Source organism: Rattus rattus, chromosome 3, assembly GCF_011064425.1.
Source record: "Rattus rattus isolate New Zealand chromosome 3, Rrattus_CSIRO_v1, whole genome shotgun sequence".
Taxonomy (NCBI): Eukaryota; Metazoa; Chordata; class Mammalia; order Rodentia; family Muridae; genus Rattus; species Rattus rattus.
The window spans coordinates 143,033,060-143,056,039 of NC_046156.1; the positions used below are offsets into that span (position 1 = coordinate 143,033,060).

General features: G+C 41.4%; 1 protein-coding gene across 1 annotated transcript in view; it reads right to left on the bottom strand.

The window, feature by feature from the left end:
* The window catches only part of Mrps28 (mitochondrial ribosomal protein S28), a 103,996-nt gene that overhangs the window by 80,165 nt on the left and 851 nt on the right, over window positions 1-22,980 (bottom strand). The window contains exon 2 of the mRNA XM_032898639.1: window positions 2,226-2,407. Within this exon, the coding sequence (XP_032754530.1) occupies window positions 2,226-2,407 (182 nt within the window). The remainder of the gene's footprint in view (window positions 1-2,225; window positions 2,408-22,980) is intronic.

A 22,980-nucleotide genomic window follows, 5' to 3' on the forward strand; every position in this document is an offset into this window, starting at 1 on the left:
CAGCACAGGCTGTGAGCAAAGGTCTTCTCTGACTGTTGCACTTTGTCACAATGTCCCTTTCCACTTGTAGAGTTAGTGCTATGTTAAGCTAATTTATATCTAGTTTATATGCTTATTTACTATCTACCACTCCCATTAGATAAGAGTCTTTATTTTACAAGGATAGAGAATGGTGTTTTTCCCCAGCCCTGTCAATAGTGCCTGGCTCACTGAAGAGGTCCAGTAAGTATTGTGAATATTTGAATACACAAATGAACACAACAACCCTTGCACCACCCTGTTCTCAATCTTCATTCATAAATCCATTCATTTTGTAAGTACTCTGGAAGTTAAGTATGTATTTCCGTAGGTAGTAACTGGATACTGGACACATAGTTTGTGAAAGCAGGAGCTCAAAGACAGCTACTGCAGGCAGCTACGGGATCAAGACATGCACACCTTTAATAATCTTAAATATAGAAAGAAGGAAGGAGAGAGTGAAGGAGGGAGGCAGGGAGAGAAAGAGGGGAGGGATGGAGGGAGAGAGAGCGCAAGGGAATAAAGGAAGAAGGGCAGGAGGGAGGGGGAGTGAAAACAGCAACTGCTCCAAGAACTAGAGATTCTGTCTGCGCTGCTCCTCCCCTTGGAAAACAGATGGAGGTAGGCCGTGCACAGTCACTCCTTAAGAATGTGTGCTCATGTGCTATGTGGACAGTTCTAAATGAAATCCTAAGATTTAATAAATATTGCAACAGATTCAACACTTAACCATTTAAAGCCTCACTATAAAGAAAATTCAAGACATACTATAGTCCACATAAGAGGAATATCTAATCTTAAATACCACACTTAAAATTTGCAATTCAGCAAATAAAGAACAAGAATCATATCTAAAACTTTCTATTCAAACCACTTTGAAGGCATTTTGAAACATGCTAAAGAAAATGACATATAACAAAACATGTAAAACTTTAACTAAATAAGATCAACCAATATTCATAAAGAATTACCTATAGAAAAAGATTACCAAAACATTAACAAAATTCTATCCTTATAGATAAAGTACTAGATGTGGCAGTACACACGGAGAGCACTCAGGAGGCAGAAGCAGGAGGATTGCCATAAGTTTCAGGACAGTGAGGGCAGCATAAGAAGACAGTGCCTGGAAAAGGACCCAGGTATTTGGAAGTTACAGTAAACTTGACTGAATAGGGAAGGGTCCCCTGAGAGGTTCCTCAGCAAAGCGATTTCTATGGCGTTCGTGTCCACTTTGCCACAGCAGGTCAACCTGGAGAAAGAGCAGACCACTCACTGCACCGAGGCCGCCTCCCTGGCAGTAAGATGACAGAAGACGACAAGAGGCCTTCTTTGAATGGAATGAATGTACTTCGTCTTAACATTACCGATATACCATCTATTAGTAAAAATGGCCTGCTTCTGCTTCTGCTTCTGCCCACAGGAGTCTCGGATATCCGAGGGACAGCTTCAGGGGACGTATGTTCACACCTGTTCCTCCCTAAGATTTCATCTGTCCGCACTGGGCCCTCAAAGTAGTGAAGTCCATTGGCCACAAAGATAGATGGGCCTGGTTAAACTAAATGAGTCACACAACCAAACCAAAATCCATCAACCTGGAAAGGGGTCTGATTGGAGGGAAGGCATCTTACTAGGGATAGGAGGGAGGTAAGAGGAATCAAAATGTATCATATGTATATATGAAATTATCAAGGAACAAAAACCCTTGGAGGTAAGTCAATCTTTATGAATACTATGCATGCACACGCAGGCACGTGCCTGGGAGAGATATGCATTCACATGTGTACTGTGTATGGAGACCAAAACCAACATTCTTTTTTTTTTTTTTTTTTTTTGGTTTCTCAAGACAGGGTTTCTTTGTAGCTCTGGCTGCCCTGAACTCTCTCTGTTTATCACGCTGACCTCAAACTCAGAGATCACAAGGGCTGGGATTAGAGGTGTGTGCCACCACTGTCTACCTTGTATTCTTTTTGAGACCGTCTTTTATTAGCCTCAAGCTCCCTAGCAGGCTATGCTGCCTGCCAGTGAGCCCTAGGGCCAACCGTCCCTGCCTTCCTGCACGGGATTACAAGAGCATGGAGCCACACCTGGCTTTGTGTGGGTGCCCACAGTTGGAACTTTGGACCTAATGACTAGAGATCAAGCAACTTACACAGTCACTTCCCTATCCTATGATCACTTTAAAGTCACTTGGAAACGATTCTACTTACTCGCCATCCACGTCTGGTCTTTTACATACACAGTGAAACTTGCCACCAAAATCTATGTAGAGATCATCCTCCACGATGTGAAAGATCCGCCCAATGACCAGTTTGTCCTTGGCAGGCCCCATCTGTGTCAGTGGAGAGTGTCTCAGCATGGAGGCAAAGGATTCCACAGTTTTTGGAGACTCCTAAATATGAAAAGAAATATTTATACTCATAAAATTCATAAAAATCCGAGAGTAAGTTTAACAAGGACTTAAATAGGAAACTTCACAAAACCAATCTGCTGTACACTCACACTGTGCTGAATTAATTCAAGACCAAAAGTGGAAGTTTGCTCCAAAAGACATTTGTAAGTTATACTCTTTTGTTTCCTCCTCCTCCCTTTCCTTCTCACAGAAGAACCCGAGGAAAGGCAGAGGAGACAGGATACCACCATGACTCTCAAAAGCACAGGGCCGAGGGTAGCAGGGATGTGCACGGTACTGTCAGAAGCTGGACTCTTGAAGCACACCCAAGGAGAGCACACTCACCTCACTCCCAGAACTGACCATCTGCAAAAAAAGCCTAGTGCAGAGTGTCTCACTCAAAGTGAGTGAGTGGCTATTCAGGTCGAAAGGACCAAGGCTTTCATCACAGTCACCAATGTGAACATGAGTTCTTGTTATAGAATAATTTTAAACAGATCCGGTTTGTCTTCCTTCTTTTTTTCTGACGTAAAATTCCACACAGGATGTTATAAAAGTATTTTCTTATTCTTACAGTTGTTGTTCAGCTATTCTTCAGAAATCTGTGACTACGAATGTGTTTTCTAGTCACTTTTAATTTGAATATGGGATGTATGTATAGATGTTGATACAAAAGAAATACAAATTTTCTATTTGTGAGAGTGAATCCAGAGGAATATTAACAATTTGATCTCACTGACTACCTGCTTACACCTTGAGTTATGAATGATTCAAGGATTATTAATCGTTTAGTGGCATATATCTTCAATTACACAATTACATTTGTAACAATTTTAATGTTGCTCCGAGGATTACAAACTCAATCGCTTGGCCCTGTGAGGGTCCCTAGGAGAATGGGATAACACTCTGGTGGCAAGAGCCACAACCCAGCCTTTGAAAAATGCATACATGTTGAAGAAATCAAACAAACTTCACTTTATACACACTTGAGACATGCCTGGGTGTTGAATTTGGCTCAAGGGTCATAATTTTCTGAGGAAAATAGTTGACTGACACTGTTAAAGTGGTGGTGGTGAGGGGTGGAGGGTGGGGGTTGGGGAGGCTGGCAGTGGGTAGAGATGATCTATTATAGTGGGAAGTAACATACCAGGAAGGACTTCTTAATATAAAGGTGAGTGTGAACCAAGGCTGTACGTGTAGATCTGCTACACCAGGTGGCCAGTGCACATGCCACCAACTTCTAACTCCTCAGAGTATATTAAAAGTCCCCAGAAAAGTACCTTAAAAAGCAGGTCCTGCATACAGACAAGGGAAGAGCACCTCCTAGAACAGTGGCCTCCTCAATCTTGCTAATGGTGTGACCCTTTAACACAGCTCCTCAACCATTGCTACTTTATAACCACGATCCTGCTACTGTTGTGAATCATAATATAAATATCTGTGTATCTGGTGGCTTAGGCAACCACTGTGAAGGGTTGACCTCACACACACAAGAGGTTGTAACTCACAGGTTGAGAACCACTGTCCTAGAGACTCAACACCACCCTTCCCTGAACTTCACACTAGAAACAGAGCAAAGTCCCACCAAATAAGCCATGGGGAAGAAGCACCACGGCTGCCACTGTGTTCCTCTGTTTGAAGCCACTAAACCGCCCACAGCTGCCAAGTCACTGTCAGAGCACCTAGAAAGACCAGAGAAATATCACTGTGGGGTGTGACAGTGCTTAAAGCCTGAAGGGTCGCCACCCACACCCCTCACTTCCCACTGCTCCACATCTGTGCTGATCTCTACCAGACTTTTCTTCTCTTACTTTTCCTTCCCCTGACTCATTAGCTCCATAGTCCAAGTAAAACAAGAAGACCCAGAACTTAAACATCTACTTAGGGCCTATTTCTAACTACACAAATCTCCTTCACAACCCCAGGCAGGCTAACCTCAGTATGGCAGCAAGTAGCACTTCTTCCTCAGGTTTAGAAAACTGTGTTTGACTGTTTGGATTCCTTTGGGCTAGCAAGATGGCTCAGTGGGTAAGGGCACGTGCTGAGAAGCTGAGACCTGAGTTCAATTCCTGAAATCCACTTAGTCGGGAGAGTGCCAGCAAGTTACCAAGCTGTGACAGGCTTGCTTGGGTTCATGTGTGTGTGTGTGTGTGTGTGTGTGTGTGTGTGTGTGTGTGTGGTGTGTGTGTGTGTGTGTGTGTGTGTATGGTGTGTCTGTGTGTGTGTGTGTGTATGGTGTGTGTCTGTGTGTGTGTGTGTGTGTGGTGTGTGTGTGTGTGTGTGTGTGTGTGTGTGTGTGTGGTGTGTGTGTGTGTGTGTGGTGTGTGTGTGTGTGTGTGTGTGTACAAATAGGTGAAAATAAAATCAATTCCCTTGAGATTTTCAATAAATCTGTTTTAAAATGTTTATTCCATTGTGCATTTCTTTAAAGGTATAATATTTTTAATCAAATGGAAATTAAATATTTCTTTCTTTTCTGCTACCTTTGCTTTTACCACATTTTACCACAAATGTGTTTTCAATGAGTGACAGATTTTACGGTAGCTAAGACTCCTAGGTTAACACCTACATTTGTTCTCAAATAGGATGTTCATCATCACTCACTGACTTCTGGATGTCATTCTAGATAATCAGATAAAAATGGCAGGACCAGTGGCTTAAAATCTATAAGAAGTTGGGAGTCAAAAGAGATTTTAATCAACACAATGATAACATTGAATTGGTAAGAAAGTTTTGCCAGCAGCATGCAAGGTACACCAGCGAAAGGGAGGAAGTTAGTTTTATACATTTGAGTTTTAGTACATAAACTCACATAAAATTTCAAAGAATGCTGGATGTCTAACTAACAGCTTATGGAAAGACTGCATATACTTCTATGCCTATTAATACAAACAGTCGTGTCTAGTGATAGTATCCAGCCACAAATCCCCAAAATTACACCAGGTACTAAGTGCAATAGCTTTAGGCGAGAATTATTTTTCTTCGCATTATTTATAGTAAAAACTCTAGAACACAAAAATATGTCTCACTTTAATAATACATATATAGTTTACATGGGTCTCAGGGTTTCATTACTGTGAAGAGACACCATGACCAAGGCGACTCTTATAAAGGAAGATATTTAATTAGGGCTGGCTTGCAGTCTTACAGGTTTGTCCATTATCATCATGGCAGGAAGCCTGGAAGCATCCAGGCAGACACGGTGCTGGAGGAGTGAGAGTTCTACATCTTGATTCAAAGGCAGCCAGGAAAAGACTCCATTCTGCAGGCAGCCAGGAATTCTGCACTGGGGGAAACTTAAGCACTAGCAGCCATTAAAGCCTGCCTACACAGTGACACACTTCTCCAACTAAGCCATACCTATTCCAATAAGGCCACACCTCCTAACAGAGCCACTTTCCATGGGTCAAACATACACAAATCACCACATTCCACTCCCTGGCCCCCATAGGCTTGTTCAAACACATGAATCTATGGGGGCCATACTTAGTGTAATGCAAAATACATTTAGTCCAACTTCAAAAGCCCCCATAGTCTATAGCAGTCTCAGCAATGTTAAAAGTCCAAAGTTCAAAGTCTCTTCTGAGATTCATGTACTCAATTAACTGCAATCCCTTATAAAATTAAAATCAAACAGCAGATCACATACTTCCAACATCACAGAATATACATTATCATTCCAAAACATCATAGTGAGGAAATACTAAACCAAAGAAAACCCAAAAGCCAGCTGGACAAACTCCAAACTCTGCATCTTCATGTCTGATGTCCACTCCTTTCAGTTTTGATGACTACAGCACACATCTTTCTCTTGATCATCTCCACTCCCTGTTAGCAGCTTTCCTCAGAAGGTATCCCGTAGCTCTGGCATCTCTAACATTTTGGGGTCTCCAAGGCAATTTCAGCTTCACAGCTTCTTGTTCCAATGTCTGGGATCCACATATGATCCTCTGCACTCTTCCAAAGAGCTTGGGTCATTTCTCCAGCTCTGCCCTCTGTAGCACTCTGGTTGACTCCACTCCACTGCTGCTACTGGTCTTGGTGATCATCCCATGATGCTGACATCTCCAATACAGTGGGGTTTTCCCTGTAACCAGACTTCACCAATAGCCTCTCATAGGCTCTCTTCACGGTGCCAAGCCTCAACTTCTTTTCCTGACCCCTTCAGTCCTGGGTTGTCAACTACAAATGAGGCTGCACCTTCACCAATGGCCTTTCCTGGCCTCTCACAGTGCCAAGCCTCAGAAGCTCTCCATGGTCCCTTCATGTCTTCAAAACCAGTTCCACTTGAGTGATTCTTACACTAAGTACAGCCGCAGCACAAGGTATGACCTTGGCTATCTCTGGAACACAGCTTCTGTGTGCTCTGAGAAAACACCTCCCAGAAGATTTCACCTGTTATGCTGGTCTCTTCTTAATCATCACTAATTTCTTAGCTCCAGCTAATCAGCACCCGCTTCTATTCCTGACTCTAAAGCTGCTGAGTTCTGCTGCTTGCTGGTGCTAGAACATGGTCCCCCTTGTTCTATTATACCATCACCAGATTTCTGTTTTCCAATTCCTTCACTGTCTAAGCTTGGCTGTACTGGAACTTGCTCTGTAGACAGACCTTGAACTCAGAGATCTGCATAGCTCTGTCTCCTGAATCCTGGGATCAAAGGTACGTACTACCACACTTGGACCTAAGCTTTTCTCTACTTGGAACTTGCTCGGTACAAGGCTGGCCTTGAACTCAGGAGCTGAAAATTCTACATCTTGATTTAAAGGCAGCCAGGAGGAAAGTCTCTCTTCTGTGCTGGGGGGGAAGCATGAGCACTAGAAGCCCTCAAAGCCCTCATATACAGTGACACACTTATCCAATAAGGCCACACTTCCTAATAGTGCCACTTCACATGAGCCAAGCATAGTCAAACCACCACAATATATAACTACAATATCATGTTTATGAGGACACTTAATATGTAGATTTAAATCAAAGGTTACTAGTGCTTAAAGAAACAAGAACATGTACTAGTTCAACTATTTTGCTTAGCAGATGAATATTAAGGCAGTAGAGTAGGAAACTCAGTTGGGTAGGAAGATTTTACCCAATATTACAAATTAAACCATGAGAAAAACCTGCAGGCAAATAGGAAGGCTAGAAACCCCAGTGGAAGGCAGCCAGAACTGGCTGGAGCCACTGGTGCAGTTATGAAAGCACTCCAGCCTCTGCAGGTGACCTGACTCATTAAGACACACACCTCGGGGTGGAGACTAAGATGCTAATGAGACACAGGATGCATGAAGTTCTATGCAGAACTACATATAACAATTAAGGAGAGCACACATGCTAAGCAAGAAAGCCTAAAAAGCCCAAGCTGTGTGGCATAAAAGCCCTAACCCTCCATTCAGTACTGCTGTTTGAGCTATTAAACCTCCTTTCTCTGCTCGGGTCACTCCTACTTCTTGGGAGTTTACTGTGCCACTGCTTCTGTCCAATGCCTCAAGAGCCTCTAGAACTCCTCCGGAGGTGGCTATAGTCACTCAAACAGCACCTATAAATAGGTATTCCTAGAAACTAAGTTTTAAAAAGTAATTAAAATTTCTTATAGATTCAGCCCCTCTTTGATTTTACCAATTAAGCAGAATAGTATCACTGCAGGTATGTTTGCTAGGACGAGGGAGCATGCGGAACATGATGATAGCAGCAGCAGAGGGAGCACATCACCACAGGCCTTCCAAGAAAGGTTCAGAGAAATTCTTTGGAGGAGGGAATTTGTGCAGGTCAGAAACTTGGATTAAATAAAAATGAGAACACTGTAAAAAGAGTGAGCGTATAAAAAGTAACTACTGTTTCTCTTATTCTTCACAATCTAACAGGTAACAGCCTGTTCATGAGCAACATGTTCATTAATGACACAGCAGTCAATTCTCTTAAGACAATGCAACAGTCCTCTCCAGACAGCAGAGTAACAGCTGAAACAGACCTAACATAAGAACGAAAGTCAAAGATGAGGCGAAGCCGGCAGAACCACAGGGCAGCTGGGTAAAGTCATGAAACAACCAGAGATTCCAACCCACCCACGACTAGAAAATGGTGAGGACATGTCTGAGCTCAGCACCCAACACACAACTGAATATAAATTACAGGATTTCATCCCACAGCAGGGGGATAGTATTCTTTGCAAGCTTATGTAGAATATTCACCAGGTTAGACCAACTTCCAGACCATAAACACTCACATTTAAAATGGTACTCAGCTGGAGGTGTAGTGCACTTGCAAGGCCCTGGGAATGAACTCCAGCACCACACACAGAAAGAAAGAAAGGAGAAGGGCTCAGAGGAGAGGGAGGAAGGGAGAGAAGGATGGCGGAAGTAGAAGTAAGCATATGGTACTTGATCTCAGGCCACAGCAGAGTTAAACTAAAAGAGAGTTCAAAATTACCTTGGATTTGGATAGTAAACTACACGCAGAAGACAAAGCAGAACTCTCAAGAGAACTAATAAAAGTACTTTGAAGTAGTTTAAAATGAAAGCAGAACTTAGCAAATGGTGTGCCATGCAGTGGAAAACACTCTGAATGTTGTAGGACTGATATCCGTGTCTGACTGCCCAAGGCTCTGACATCAGCTAAATCTATAGTAAACAAAGGAAAACATTAAAATTATTGCAGAAAACAGTAAAATTGAAAACAAGATGTCAATTTTAAAAAGTGATCACAAGCAAACATTGTTCCTTTAAAAAAAAGTGTTGATAAGACTCTAGCCAGGCTAACCAAGGAAAGGACAGACATGGGAAGGACCTGGGAAACGCCCAGCAGGTAAGAGTGCTTGCTTGGTGCTCCTCCAGGGGACAGAGCTCAATTCCCAGATCTATGTCAGAAGTGTCACAACCACTTGTAACTCCAGCTCCATTATGAACCCCATGCCCTCTTCTGACCTTCACAGGCACCCATAGACATGTACACAGACACACATAAGTAAAAACAAAAAATAGATTAAACAAAAAGACAGACACTAAGTACTGATATAGAAGCCCCTTCACTAATGGGGGATGCATTCCAAGAATCCCCAGCAGACACTTAATACTGCAGATAGCACCAAATTGTAACTATACTATACTTTTAAAAATCACATTATTTAAATATAATTTTTAAATTAAATTATTTAATTTAAATTTTATTTGATTTATTAATAAATAAATTTAATTTTTAAAACAGACACACAAATAAGTTAACAATAATAATTAAGAAAATACAGCAACCATAACAATCAATATAGCTATTATTGGAATTACCCTTCTCATTGACCGCAAAAGCCACAAATCACAGAAATTAAAACTGTATACTGAGAAGAACAATTATATTGAAAGGGCAAGAAGGGGCATCACTACAGATTTCAATGACCTGAGAGGATAATCAGTGAATACCACGAAGAACTCTATGCCCACAAACTTGATAACCAGGATGAAACAGACCAATTCCATCAACACTCACACAAGAAGAAGCAACAGTTTCAAGGCCAGGATCTACTAAACAAACCCAGCCAACAGTTAAGATCCTTCCAAAAAAGAAAACACCAAACACAGATGAGTGCCCTGGCAAATTCCTCCAAACTTTCAAGAAAGAAATTATTCATACTTTCCACAATTTCTTTCAGAAGGAAAAAGGAAAGGAATGCTTCTCACTCTGAGGCCATCATACCTTAATGCCAAACCACATAAGAACACTACAATGAACAGAGAACTATGGCCAGATCATTAGTGAACACAGATCCAAACATCTATAGCAATATAACAGCAAACTAAATCCACCAATATATAAAAAGAATTATTCCCCATAATCAAGTGTGCCACGGCAGGGTCTGTATACAGAGATCAAGTAATGTAACCACCCATCAAATCAATAGGCTACAGAAGAAAAATCACATGGTCCTGTCAACAGCTGCAAAAAAAGCCTAGGACAAAATGCAATACACAGCCATAAACACTCTCACTAAGCTAGGAATAGAGGAGAGCTTTTCAACTTGATAACGAGTATCTTCAAAGAACCCTTTCAGCTATCATAATCAATGATGAAACATTCACTGCTCTGAAGCCTTCAGCATCACAATGTATGCAACATGCCCTCCCTAAAGCAACAACAGAGAGAGAGAGAGAGAGAGAGAGAGAGAGAGAGAGAGAGAGAGAGAGAGAGAGAGAGGAGAAACTAAACAAAGAGTATACAAAAGAAAGAGTAAAACTGTCCTTATAGGTGACATGAGGCATGATCATCTATGCCTCATCTTAAACTCAGCAGGCCAAGGAATGGGACCTCAGCCAGTAGTTGGTTTACCCAGCATGCACCATGCATACTACACCACATAAAACTGGGAGTAGTAACATGCTTATAATCCCAGAGCTCAGGAGGTAGACTCAAGAGGAACAGAAGTTCAAGGCCACTCTTGCCCATATGAAGGTAAAAGCTAGTTGTTGGTGGTATTTTAATGAAAGCTAACAATAAAACTTTGGGAGAAAAAAGTCAGCCTATGCTACCCAAGACCCTGAAAAAAATAAAAATAAGAGCTCAGTAGCCAACTCTGCTCCTCCTGGACATGGTAGGTGACTGCAGCAGGTTTGCAGGACATCAGGGTCTGTCAGAGTAGCCGTCATGCTTGATGGGCAAAGACATTTACAAAAGCTAGGCTCACATTCTCTTTCCCCCTCACTCCATCTCCTACCCTTTTCCCTCCTCTTTCTCTGGCCCCTTTGCCCTTCTCCTTCCTCCTTCCTCTCTTTCTCCAACTACACAGATTTGTGTAACTAGAAGTCAGGTCATGCAGCTAAGTACATAGAATTTTACTTCCAGCTCTCCTACGACGTGAAATAGTTTCCTGAGCAAGACCAAATGTTTTGCTGTAAGACCTCAGGTAACTCACTCTGTATTAGAATCTCTCTAGTAACACAGACCACATTTAAATCTTATCCTTGTATTTTTTTCTTGCTTGCTATACTCCAAGGTGAAAGAGTTATCTGTCTTGCTCACTACTAAAAAGTTGCATAAATATATAATCACAGCTCATAAAGGACAAAGAAAGTGGTCTATTTACTGACTATCCTTTTAGTCTTTTAGAAATCCATGTCTAGTCCATTTATGATACCACCCTCTCAACACTACTCAAATTCCAATCTTGGACACGCTAGTCAAAACAATCTTCCAGAGAAGATTCTCTTTACAGTAGCAACAGCACTGAGTCAGTGACTACTGAGTGCCCAACCCTAAGCAGGACACTCACCATTGCCCTCAGACACACAGGGAACAGGCAGAGGGGAGGGAAAGGGGTCTAAGAGCTGGAGGACAGAGAAGGGCACTCTAAAATGCTGCCTTCTAGACATGGATGACAGTGATTGGCTGTGTGAGACCCACGAGGACTCGGGGGTAGAACTCAGATACGCAGGCTTACGCGGCAAGTGTTTCTACTGAGGCCTGCTTTCTAGCTCCATACATTAAATTTAAAGTGAATTCATAAGCCACATCTTAAATGCTCAATTGCTATATGTGGACAGTTTGCTACAGGACTTTTCTACCATCCCACAGAGGGCTGGGCAGATGGCTCAGTTTGCAAACTTCCTGCTGTGAAAGCATGAAAGACCTGGGTTCAGATCCCCAGCACCCATGCACCTGAAGCACTGTGTGGGTGCACTTGTACTCACACCGGGGAAGTGGAGCTGGGAGAGTCCCTGTGGTTTGCTGGCTAGCTAGTTGGTTGTTTATACTGTTTCTGGAAATGAATGAGAAAACTCCCAGTTTCATGAGAAGTCTTGGCTTGAATCCCCAGTGAGTATCATGACTCAGCCTCCAAACTTGAACCAATTTCCAGACTTTCCATCTCTTACATGAAGAGGAGCTCATTCTAAGGCCCTGCCTCTGGAACACAGGAGACTGTGTATGGGAAGAAGGTATCTAAAAGGAAAAAGTAGGAAAGGAGGAAATGAGAGGGGGTATTGGGGTGGGGAAAAGGAAAAAAGTGTTTCCTCTTGTATGTGGATTAACATGTGTGTATACACACACAAACACACACACGCACACACACACACGCACATGCACACACACACACACAGAAAGATAATATGAAAGTAGAAGGGAGAGGAAGAGAGCAGCAGGGAGGGTCTAGAACACAGAGGTAAGAGGTGTTAGGTCAAACAGGAACACAGATTTGTATGAAATGCCATGGGGAAACCATTATTGTGTACCCTAACTATACAACCAAGCCTCTTCCTCAGGTTCTCTAAAGGAGCTATGGGTATGACCAGGGTGACTGCCCATAAGTAAGAGAAAATTGACTTTTCTGAGATTACCTGAGCTGGCATTAATTCCTAGACAGACAGACTGCCCCAGTCAGAACAGAGGCTGTTGGAGAGCACAAGCTCAGTGGTGTTTTCACTCAGTTCTCTGCCATGTACCCACTCTGGCTATCTTCTAACTCCAGAATGTACAACTGAAGAGATACCCTGGTAACTGGCAAAATCTCCACACTGGTTCGGATTTGTGAACATGAGACGATGATGATATGGAAAACCAGCAGAAGACACTAAAACAGTGTTTCTCAAACTGTGGGTCATGGCCCCTTTGGCAAATCTCTACCTCCAAAAGTATTTACATTATGATTCATAACAGTATCAAACTTGCAGTTATGAAGTAACAACAAAAATAATGTTATGGTTGGGAAACACTACAACATGAGGAACTGTATTAAAGGGTCGCAGCATTAGGAAGGCTGAGAACCGCTGCACTCGAATGTCTATACTAACCAAGTAAACTAAAGGCAGCTCTGTATTCCCTGCAAGGATTGTAGCCACTGCTGCCACCACAGAGGACTCAGTAGATCCATGGGTAGAGAACCCTACCTCATTCTCATTCAGATTATCTACACGGTCCTGTAGAAAACAGATGAGTCTTAGAGTATGACAATTTATTATGAGAAACTTAGTAATGACTCCAACTATAGCTACTGTCTAGATGTAATTTCAAGGCTGGAGCAAATCAAGTATTCCTGGCATTGATCTGACGAGAGCTTCCTTTTAACCCAACCTCATAGGAAGAGCACACACCTCTCAGATAACCAGTCCGGTGGGCACCACTCAAGCTCCTTTGCCCCCTCAAATAGATTCAAAGCCCTAGTGGCCAAGGCAGCCAGGATGCACTCCCACCTTAGCACTGGGGCTATGCCAACAAGCCCCAGACCATTGCTCACCTGCAAGACTTATCAAGGCAGCAGATGCGCATATACTGTTTGTTTACTTGAGCTAGGATCTCAGGTAGTCCAAGCTAGCCTTAAACTCACTTTATAGCCCAGGATGGCTCCGAATTCCTGGTTTTGCTGCCTTTTCCTCTTAAGTAGTGTTGGAATTACAGGTGTATTATCACTACACACACACACACACACACACACACACACACACACACACACACACACACTCATTCACTCACCACATATCTGTGTGTATGTGAAATGTGTGTGAGGTATGAGTTGTATATACAGGTGCACGAATCCACGTGAACACTTCCGGATATCAGAAGAGGAAGCTGTCTTTCTCTCTCACTCTTCCATTGTTTCCTTGAGAAAAAGTCAGTTACCAAACCTAGAACTCACGGTCCTTCAGCTAGACTGGCTGATCAGCAAGTTCTGGTGATCCTCCCAGCTTTACCCGCCTCAGCACTGGGACACAAGCATGCACAACTATGTCCTGCCTTTTATGTGGGGATCTGCTTGCACAACCAGAGCTCTTACCCAGTGCGCTATCTCCCCAGCCCTAAGCCCCTATAATTTAGTGAGAAGGAGGTTAGGTAGCAATTCAGGAATACTGACTTCTATTTATCTACGGAGACAAGGTTACAGTCCCTGCTAAATGATGAAGGCATCAACCAAGAGCAGAGAGCAACATTAAGTTACCTATACAGTACCTATGCCTGCCACCTGCTGGAAGGCCAACGAGGCACTATTCTGTACAGAGAAAAAAGGACAATAACAGTATGTAGCTGGAAATGACATATATATAATGAATATAGACTTACTAAGCAATATTCTAGGGTAAAAAAAAAAGTGTACCTGGTAAACTTTCAATCATTAACTAGTTTAAAAATAAACATAGAGATTGTTTCCAATATTAAAAATAAAACTGGGCTGGAGAGATGCATCTTCCAAAAGATTTGGGTTCAATTCCCAGTACATACAACCATCTGTAACCCCAGGAGAACTCAACTCGATTTGAGTGGCCAGAGTTCAGGCAGTTGGTGGAGCTGCAGACTCCTCAAGACAACATGCCAACAGTGACTCACTACCCACGCTACCAACAGTGAGGTCCACGATCCTTAAAACAGAAGGCAAAACCCAAACTGAATCAGTTCCCAAATCAGGCTCTGCTCAAATCTGCTTAGTTTCTTTTATTCCCTGTTACTTAACGCTCATTTTTTAAAAAAGTTAAAGGCTATAATCATATTCTGAAGCTAATATGAACAAAAAATGAAATTTTAATGTAACACTTAAAAGTAAAAAACCAAAGACATTAAAAGGTAGCAAGATTTCTGAGCAAAATATAGGTGTTAATAAAGAACTACAATTAGAGAAACTAATTCTGAGCTGAAAACCAGAAATGGACATAATTAAATCATATGATCATATGATCGCCCTTCAAATACACCATATGGTAACTATCCTTCCTTTATGGGAATGGACTGTTTTTAGCATATTTTAAGTGCTGATAAAAGCCTGCTCTCTTGAGAAGTCTAACTACTTCAATTTACTCTTTCATTGTCTTTTGACAACTTTTTCTAATGTAGAAATAAATGTTTCAGAAAAATTTTATTACTAACTCTTAGTAACTTTCAGAATTCTACAATGTAAAGAAAAGAAGTTGGCATAAAATCAGAACTATTTTTCAACATCCCTTTACAAACTTAATAATTTTTACAATATCACTGATTTGTCATGTGTTCAACAGAAAATTGGGAATAGAAAAAGCTGGAAAGATAAGAATGAAACACATAATTTTGTTATTATATTTATTTAGTAGACTTAAAACATAAAATAAGATCATTTCTTCCTTTATATTGAAACAAACCCTTTGGTATTCTGAAAAATCTCAATGACCAATTTAAATGTTTTATTATGGACTAGAGAGATTGCTCAGGGGTTAAGAGCACCTGCTGTCCTGTGGAGGACCCAGGTTCCATTCCCAGCATCCACACCAGACAGACACAATCATGCAGGCAAGACCAACCAAGTTCTGGAAAATTCACTGGTGGATTGGTTTGGTTTGGTTTGGTTTGGTTTGGTTTGGTTTGGTTTGGTTTGGTTTGGTTTGGTTTGTTGATTGGTTTGGGTTTTTTTTTTTTTTTTTTTTTTTTTTGACTTGGTCTCTCTACAAAGTCCTAGCTATGCTGGAACTCACTTCGTAGACTACACTGGCCTTGAATTCACAGAGAGCACTGGGATTAAAGGTGCCACTACACCTAGCTAAGTATTTTTAAATTAAAATAGAAAGAATGAAAGAAAGGAAGGAAGAAAGAAAGAGAGAAAGAAAGAAAGAAAGAAATTTTAATAAGTAAAAATATTTAAAATTTGCCTGAAATCCATCTTAGATATTTTGAAAATAGATAAAACTAAAAAGTGCCCTATAATGTCAGTATTCTCAGCAATCTAAAGTAGAAGAGTGGTCTACTATGCAAACCATCTTTTGAATGGACTGAAGAGGGAAGGGCAGGACACCCTCTGCTGAAAGGAGCAGTAGTAATAGCCACAGAACAGAAAACCCATTCTTTGCTCAACACTGCCATCTGTGGGCAGTTAACATGGTTATAAACTTAATTCTATACAGCCATACTGTCTAAGTTGACATAAGAGAGATTTAGATTCAGGAAGAAAAGGCTGGATGTCACTCAGATATAGCAACAATTTATCACTGGCAAGGTTTGATGCCCTGACCCACAAAGGAAAAAAAAGACAGAAAAATATTTGTACAAAAATATCTTCGGGGTTGGGGATTTAGCTCAGTGGTAGAGCGCTTGCCTAGGAAGCGCAAGGCCCTGGGTTCGGTCCCCAGCTCCGAAAAAAAGAACCAAAAAAAAAAAAATATATATCTTCAGCAGATATTACCAATCTTTTTATATAGCAGAATGAGCTGTGTTGATCACAATAATGAATGATATTTGGTCCTTATACTCAAAATAAGCAAAACCACCAACAACTGAAAAAAATATCAGCATCAAAGCTGGAAAGAGATGTGGCCACAGGAACACATGAGTCTTTTATATCCAAACTCCCTTTACCTAGTAACTTCCATGAAATTAGGCCAAATAATTATGTGGATCAATTCTGACTGTTAGCATATGAAAATGCAACAATGAAACCCATTATTTATAAGATTAATATATGCTAAAAAGTGTGCACCACTTGAAATTTCATTACTACATATACATATTTTCTAATCCAAAAATAGGCATCTGAGTTGCTATTTTTGCATAATCATTCAACCATCAACCTAAGTTTTATTACAATTTAAATCAACATATATTCCTACTCACACACACATATGGCATTCTGCAGTGGACAAAAAGGACGAGTGAAACCTAGCCTGGCTTTCCAAGAGTCATAACTACAAAGTAAGACAAAATGGGCTCAGAAATGACTTCATGACACTACAGAGTGGTCAGCATACCATAAAGGCAGTGGAGAAGCAAAGCCCAGGCCATTCAAAGGTGTTTCATATGGCTGGTAGGATCACAAAGGCCATATGATCACAAAGGGTGAGTCTCTACGTGAACTGGCACATGGGAAATCCATCTCGGGAAAGAGCACGAGAATCAGCTCATTTAGGAAGCAGCAATGTTCATCTTCAAACAAAATCAAGCATAAGCCATCTTACAAATGAACTCTTACATAAACCCCAATATGTGTGCTAAATGTAATTTTTGTGACTACAACTATATCTTATAGCTCATTTATCAAGTAAAAATTACAAACATCAGCAATTTTGACTTACAGTCGGGGATGAGGAGTCACAATCCCAGTTCCCCACTCCTAAAGTTTGGTTCAGTCACCCAGCATCAGGGAACCGCACTGGTGGGCTGAGGACCCAGGTCAGCAGCAGACATCGCACAGGCATGAGTGAGGCCCTGAGCTCCACCCCAGCAGTGCAGAGCAGTGAGAGCAAATGCACACGGATGAAAAGGGATGAGGCGGTAGGAAGACCACAGCTGGGAGGTCGTCTGGATAGGCAGAGCAGACCTGTCAGGTGTGAGCTCTGTGAGGCTTTCTCCCAAAGGACACCCTCTGCATCTGCTTTCATAAGCACAAAGCTACAAACACCCACTGTAGCATCATCTTTATCAGGGGAACATGACAGCAACAACTCGAACATTTAGAAGGCAGGCCTTTTTATAGTTAAATAAATTATGTCTTGGCCATAATATAAACATGAGCAGAATTGTTAATACTGTGTATACACTGAACATATGAATAAGGAAATAATAAGGAAAATACTCAAAGTTATACTTAGGTAAATACAGCAACTGTCATAGTGGCAACTAAACTACACTGTTTACTGGGAAGTACTTTAAATAATGAATTATTAAACCCTGCAATAATCTCATGACTCAGCTTTCTTTTATAACAAAAGGAAAAAGAGAAAACAGATATGCAGTAGTTTTTCAAAGAAATACAGCTAGAAGAGGCTAGACAGACGGCTAGGGCGTTAAGAATAGTAGCTATTCTTCAAATTGACTGGGTTCAATTCCTAGCACCTACATAGTGGCATACAACCGTCTACACTCCAGTCCCAGAGAACCCAATACCATCGTCTGGTCTCCTTAGGCACCACATGAACATGCAAACATACACATAAAAATATTTTTAAAAATTTAAAATATACCTAGTAAACAAGGCAAAACCAAGAATTTAGGCCAAGACTTTCTGAAAGCAAGGAGTATACTCTTTTACAGTGATGTAACTGCAAACTATATCCATAACCAACTGTGTTTTTAACGATATATGATATTATGTAAAAATAAAATTCAAGAGGCATACATTTAAAAACTCTTTTCCATCCTTGAAAATGATTTACATTTCACATAATACCTTCCTGTGCTTTTTAAATCAATGTTACTTTTATACTTTGTAAATAAACTCTTTCAAAAGCCTGATCACATAGTACTTATTCATTTTCTAATTTCACGGTACTCTTCAATTAATTAAACCCATAAACTCCAAAAAGTGACATGACTTGACTCACAAACTAAATCCCTGTCAATTCCTAACAACCATTTGCACTCCTCACCACAAATATAAGAAAGGAATATAGCAAAACTTCCAGCGAATACTAACTTTAAAACTAGTGGGGTATTTTGAGCATCCTAGCTACTCTCACATCATTTTTGTTCAATTACTATTATGGACAAGCACATTTAACTAACAGCCCAATCTATCCTATTTGTGTAACTGGTTTGTGACAACTCAAGTCCCTGTGTGACTGTGTACTACTTATCTGTACATCCAGTTGGTAAACTTGATACTTAGTCTCCACTGTCAACCCAACTAGACCATGGAGTCATGGAAGAGACACATCTCCCATATGTGAGGGTGCTTCCAGAGAGACTCACAGGAGAAAGCCTTACCCTGAATGTGTGTGGCACTACCCCACTCCCTTTCAGAAGGAAAGGGGGAAATGAGAAGGAGAACTGACAATGGCACTCATCTCCCTCTGCTTTCTGGTTCCAGGCACATGTAACCAGCTGCTTCCAGTCCCTGATGCCCAGACAGGCCCTCACTGACAATTGTGCTATACCCACAAACCATGGATAGAAAGAAATCCTTTCTTCCTTACACTGCTTGTTGTCAGGTACTTGGTCACAGCATGGAGGAAAGCAAGTAAATAAGACAGCAAATATTTACCGAATACCCATCATGGACTGCACAATGTGCTCAATACTGAGATCAAACCAGAACAAGAGAGAAAAAGACCCTCTTAAAAGCTCGTTATATTGGAGGGAAGCCATGAAAACCTTTATTCTGAAGTATACTTACGTGATACAAACTAACATATGAAAATTACCAGTGCTTGTAAGTTAAGGTTAGACACATGCATTATATCTTTGTTGCTTTGGGTTTTCTATTTCTCCGGTGAAAAACTTGATTTTATTGTCTCACTGAATTGTACACTTCAGCCTGTAGCCATGGCATAGACATACTTATCTGGGGAGTAGGGAGCATGCCACAAGGGATATGGGGAGGTCAGAGAACAGTTTTCAGGAATCAATTCTCCCCAGATCAGCAGGCTTAGCAACACGTGCCCTCCACCAAGTGACTCTTTAAAATATCATTTACATGTTTTCATTATAACACAAACCCAGTCATGACGAGCGACACATGAGAGGTAGGAGAATCACAAATGTGAGGCCAATCTCACTTGATATTGGGGACCCTGTCTTAGAAAAAAAAAAGAAAGAAAGAAAGAAAGAAAGAAAGAAAGAAAGAAAGAAAGAATGAATTAAAGAAACAGCTGTCGCTACGCTATACGTCCGAGCACAAGTCCGAGCCGTGGGTTTAATCCGCAGCACGAGAAGACTCCCCGGGGAGTGTGCAGTGCAGCTTTACAGCACTTACAATGAGACTGAGATGGTGCCATCCCACATGGGTCTTCCTCCACCTCCACAGTCCCTGCTCTCCACAACCTCAACCGGAGTGTGCATTTGACACATGATACACCCCGTGGTTAGATAAGCTTCTCACTAATAAGGCACTGACACTCCATTTAAAGAAAACGATTCTGAAAGTATCACTGAAAGCCACCCACCTAATTCTGTGTCATCAGAGAGCCCAGCATTACAATGACTCAACTGCAGTGCCCATCTAGTTGCTGTGAAGCAGAGATTACAGCCCAGCCTCCTGATGCCCTCCTCCCCAACGCACTGATTACAACTAAACCAGGATTCCCAAGAACTATCAACAAGGAATTTCACAGCCAAATGCATCTACTGGCTGGGTAGCAGGATTTTCTAAGCTGTAGACTCCATGCAGTGTGAGCTGGTCAGAGCAAAGGAAGTCCCAGGACACACCTTGCTCTGCTGAGAAAACAGAACACCCTGGTCAGAACAGTATTCAGAAGCAAAGGGAAACACACTCACTTTTTCATATCTAAGATCTTTCCCTCATTCAACTGATGCTACTGACTATGTGAAACCCACAGACAGGATTAAGATTTCCAGTAAGCTGTCTTTAAAATAGGGAGGTTATTCTGGCTTACCTGGGTGGTCCTAATTAATCCCAACAGAACTCAAAATAAAAAGAGGGGAGCAGATGCAAGGTCATTACAAGGAAGTGAGCCTGAGGACTCAGTTATCACTGTCGGCTCTGAAGATGGTAGAAGTGGCTCCTGAGTGAAGAACACTGTGTCCCCACAACAGGGAGCACAGGGGGAAAGGGAAGAAAGGAACTCCCCAAAACTTAAGGAACGGAAACTTTTCAGTATCCCATCGTTTAGACCAGTACGACAGACTCTGTTAGAGTTCCTATTGTGCAAACCTGTACAGCCACAATGTGGCAGTCACTCAGGAGATGGGAACCCATCTACCTCAAGACCCAGCTACATCACTCTTAGGCATATCCATTATCCAAGGACTTGTTCAACCATGTTTGTTGCTACTCTATTCATAATAGCCAGAAATTAGATGTCCCTCAACAGAAGAATGAATAAAGAAAATGTGTTACATTTACACAATAGAGTACTACTCAGCTGTTTAAAAACAAAAAAACAACAACAACAACAAAAAAACTGCAAGTAAATGGATGGAACTAGGAAAATCATCTTAGCTGAGGTACCCCAAAGCCAGAGAGAGAAATACGGTATGTATTCGCTGATAAGGGGGTATCAGATGTTAAGTCAATGATAACTAAGCAACGATCTGTAGAACACAGAGGTTAGGCATAGAGTAAAGGACCAGAGGGGACAGAGAGGTCTACCTAGGGAGGGGAAATGGACGAGATGGCCATAGATGGATGGGTGGGACACAGGAGGACTGAGTAGGGAGCAGGAGAAAAGAGAGGCCAAGGGAGGGAACCTGGGAAGAGACAGCTAAAATTAAGGGTCATCTGAGAGGTAACATGAGAACCTAGTGTATCAGAAGCTTCCTAAAACATACACATATATGAAAAGGTGACCTAATTGAAATTGACTTATAATGAGGGAGACAGAGTCCCAACTGGCTATGTCTTGTCACAAAATGAAGCTTCCAGTCACAGGATGATGTTACATCCATGAGAATCCTCAAGCAACGTAAGCTGATGCCAAGACCGTAGGCTGCTCTCCACAAACTGACAGCAAGGCCCCACTGCTGAAGACAACACATTACAACTTATTGAACATGGAGAGGTCGAGCTGGTGCCTGAATAGCGCCTTCACCCCTTAGTCTATAGGCTACTAAAAGAGAAATGTAAACACCAACCCAGCCACAAACCCTCTGATCTAAAATGGTGTTCTGTCTGCAAGATACGCTGTATTACAAAGCTTGTGGAGTAACCGATAAATATCTGCTTTGACTTAAGGCCCACTCCACAAGATGAAACCCATACCAAACACTACTTGAGTGGCCAAGCCCTTGAGGCTAGATAGCCTGGGGACCTAGAGTAAATCCAAATACTACTGCTCTTAAAAAAGAAAAACAATGTACCAATAAAATCGTTCCATAGCATTCTGCTATGCTCATAGATCAGTGCCTGCTCAGCCATCATCAGAGACGCTTCCTCCTAAAACAGATGCGAACAAATGCAGAGACCCTCACCAGACATTATTCAGAGGTGGAATATCCTGCCTTAACAGGGGATGTCTCCATCATACCCCTCCCCTCAGTGTGAGCCCTGGGGAAAAGGTGGTAGAAATGCTGTAAGAGCCAGAGTGTATCTAAGTAACATGAGCAAAGTTCACAGACCTGGAAAAAAGCATTCACAGGGTTTGCACCAGGTCTACACCAGGTAGACCTAAAGTAGATCGTGGCTTCCAGTTGAGTGTTTTTTTTTTTTTTTTTTTTTGGTTTGTTGTTGTTGTTGTTTTTTTTCCGAGCTGGGGACCCGAACCCAGGGCCTAGCAAGCGCTCTACCTCTGAGCTAAATCCCCAACCCCCAGTTGAGTGTTTTTATATGATTCCTGAGTATGTATACAAGTGCCTTCTCTTGGGCTCTTTTCGTTCTGTTTGTTTTGTCCAATTCTAATGTTTTAAGTTTTTGTTATCGTCTTCTATTTTGTTTTAGTATTAGAAAAAGAATTCCTATTGTCCTATAAGTAAAAAAAAAAAAAAATTGTTTTAAGCCACTGCATGTGGCAAAAATCACAAAATTATGTCCTGAGGTCCTTCCCATCATTGGATCAAAGAAAAGTTTTGGCACTCAAAACTAAAATGACCCTACCATCCTGAAATATCTACATGTGTACTGTTCAGTAAAAAATAGGAAATTCAGGTTTTTTCTTATATAACCTAACTTCATGCATAAGGGAATCTCATAATTTTTAATCCTTATTGTCTATTTGCACTACTTCATGTAGCTAAACGTTTTTACCCTATCTTACAA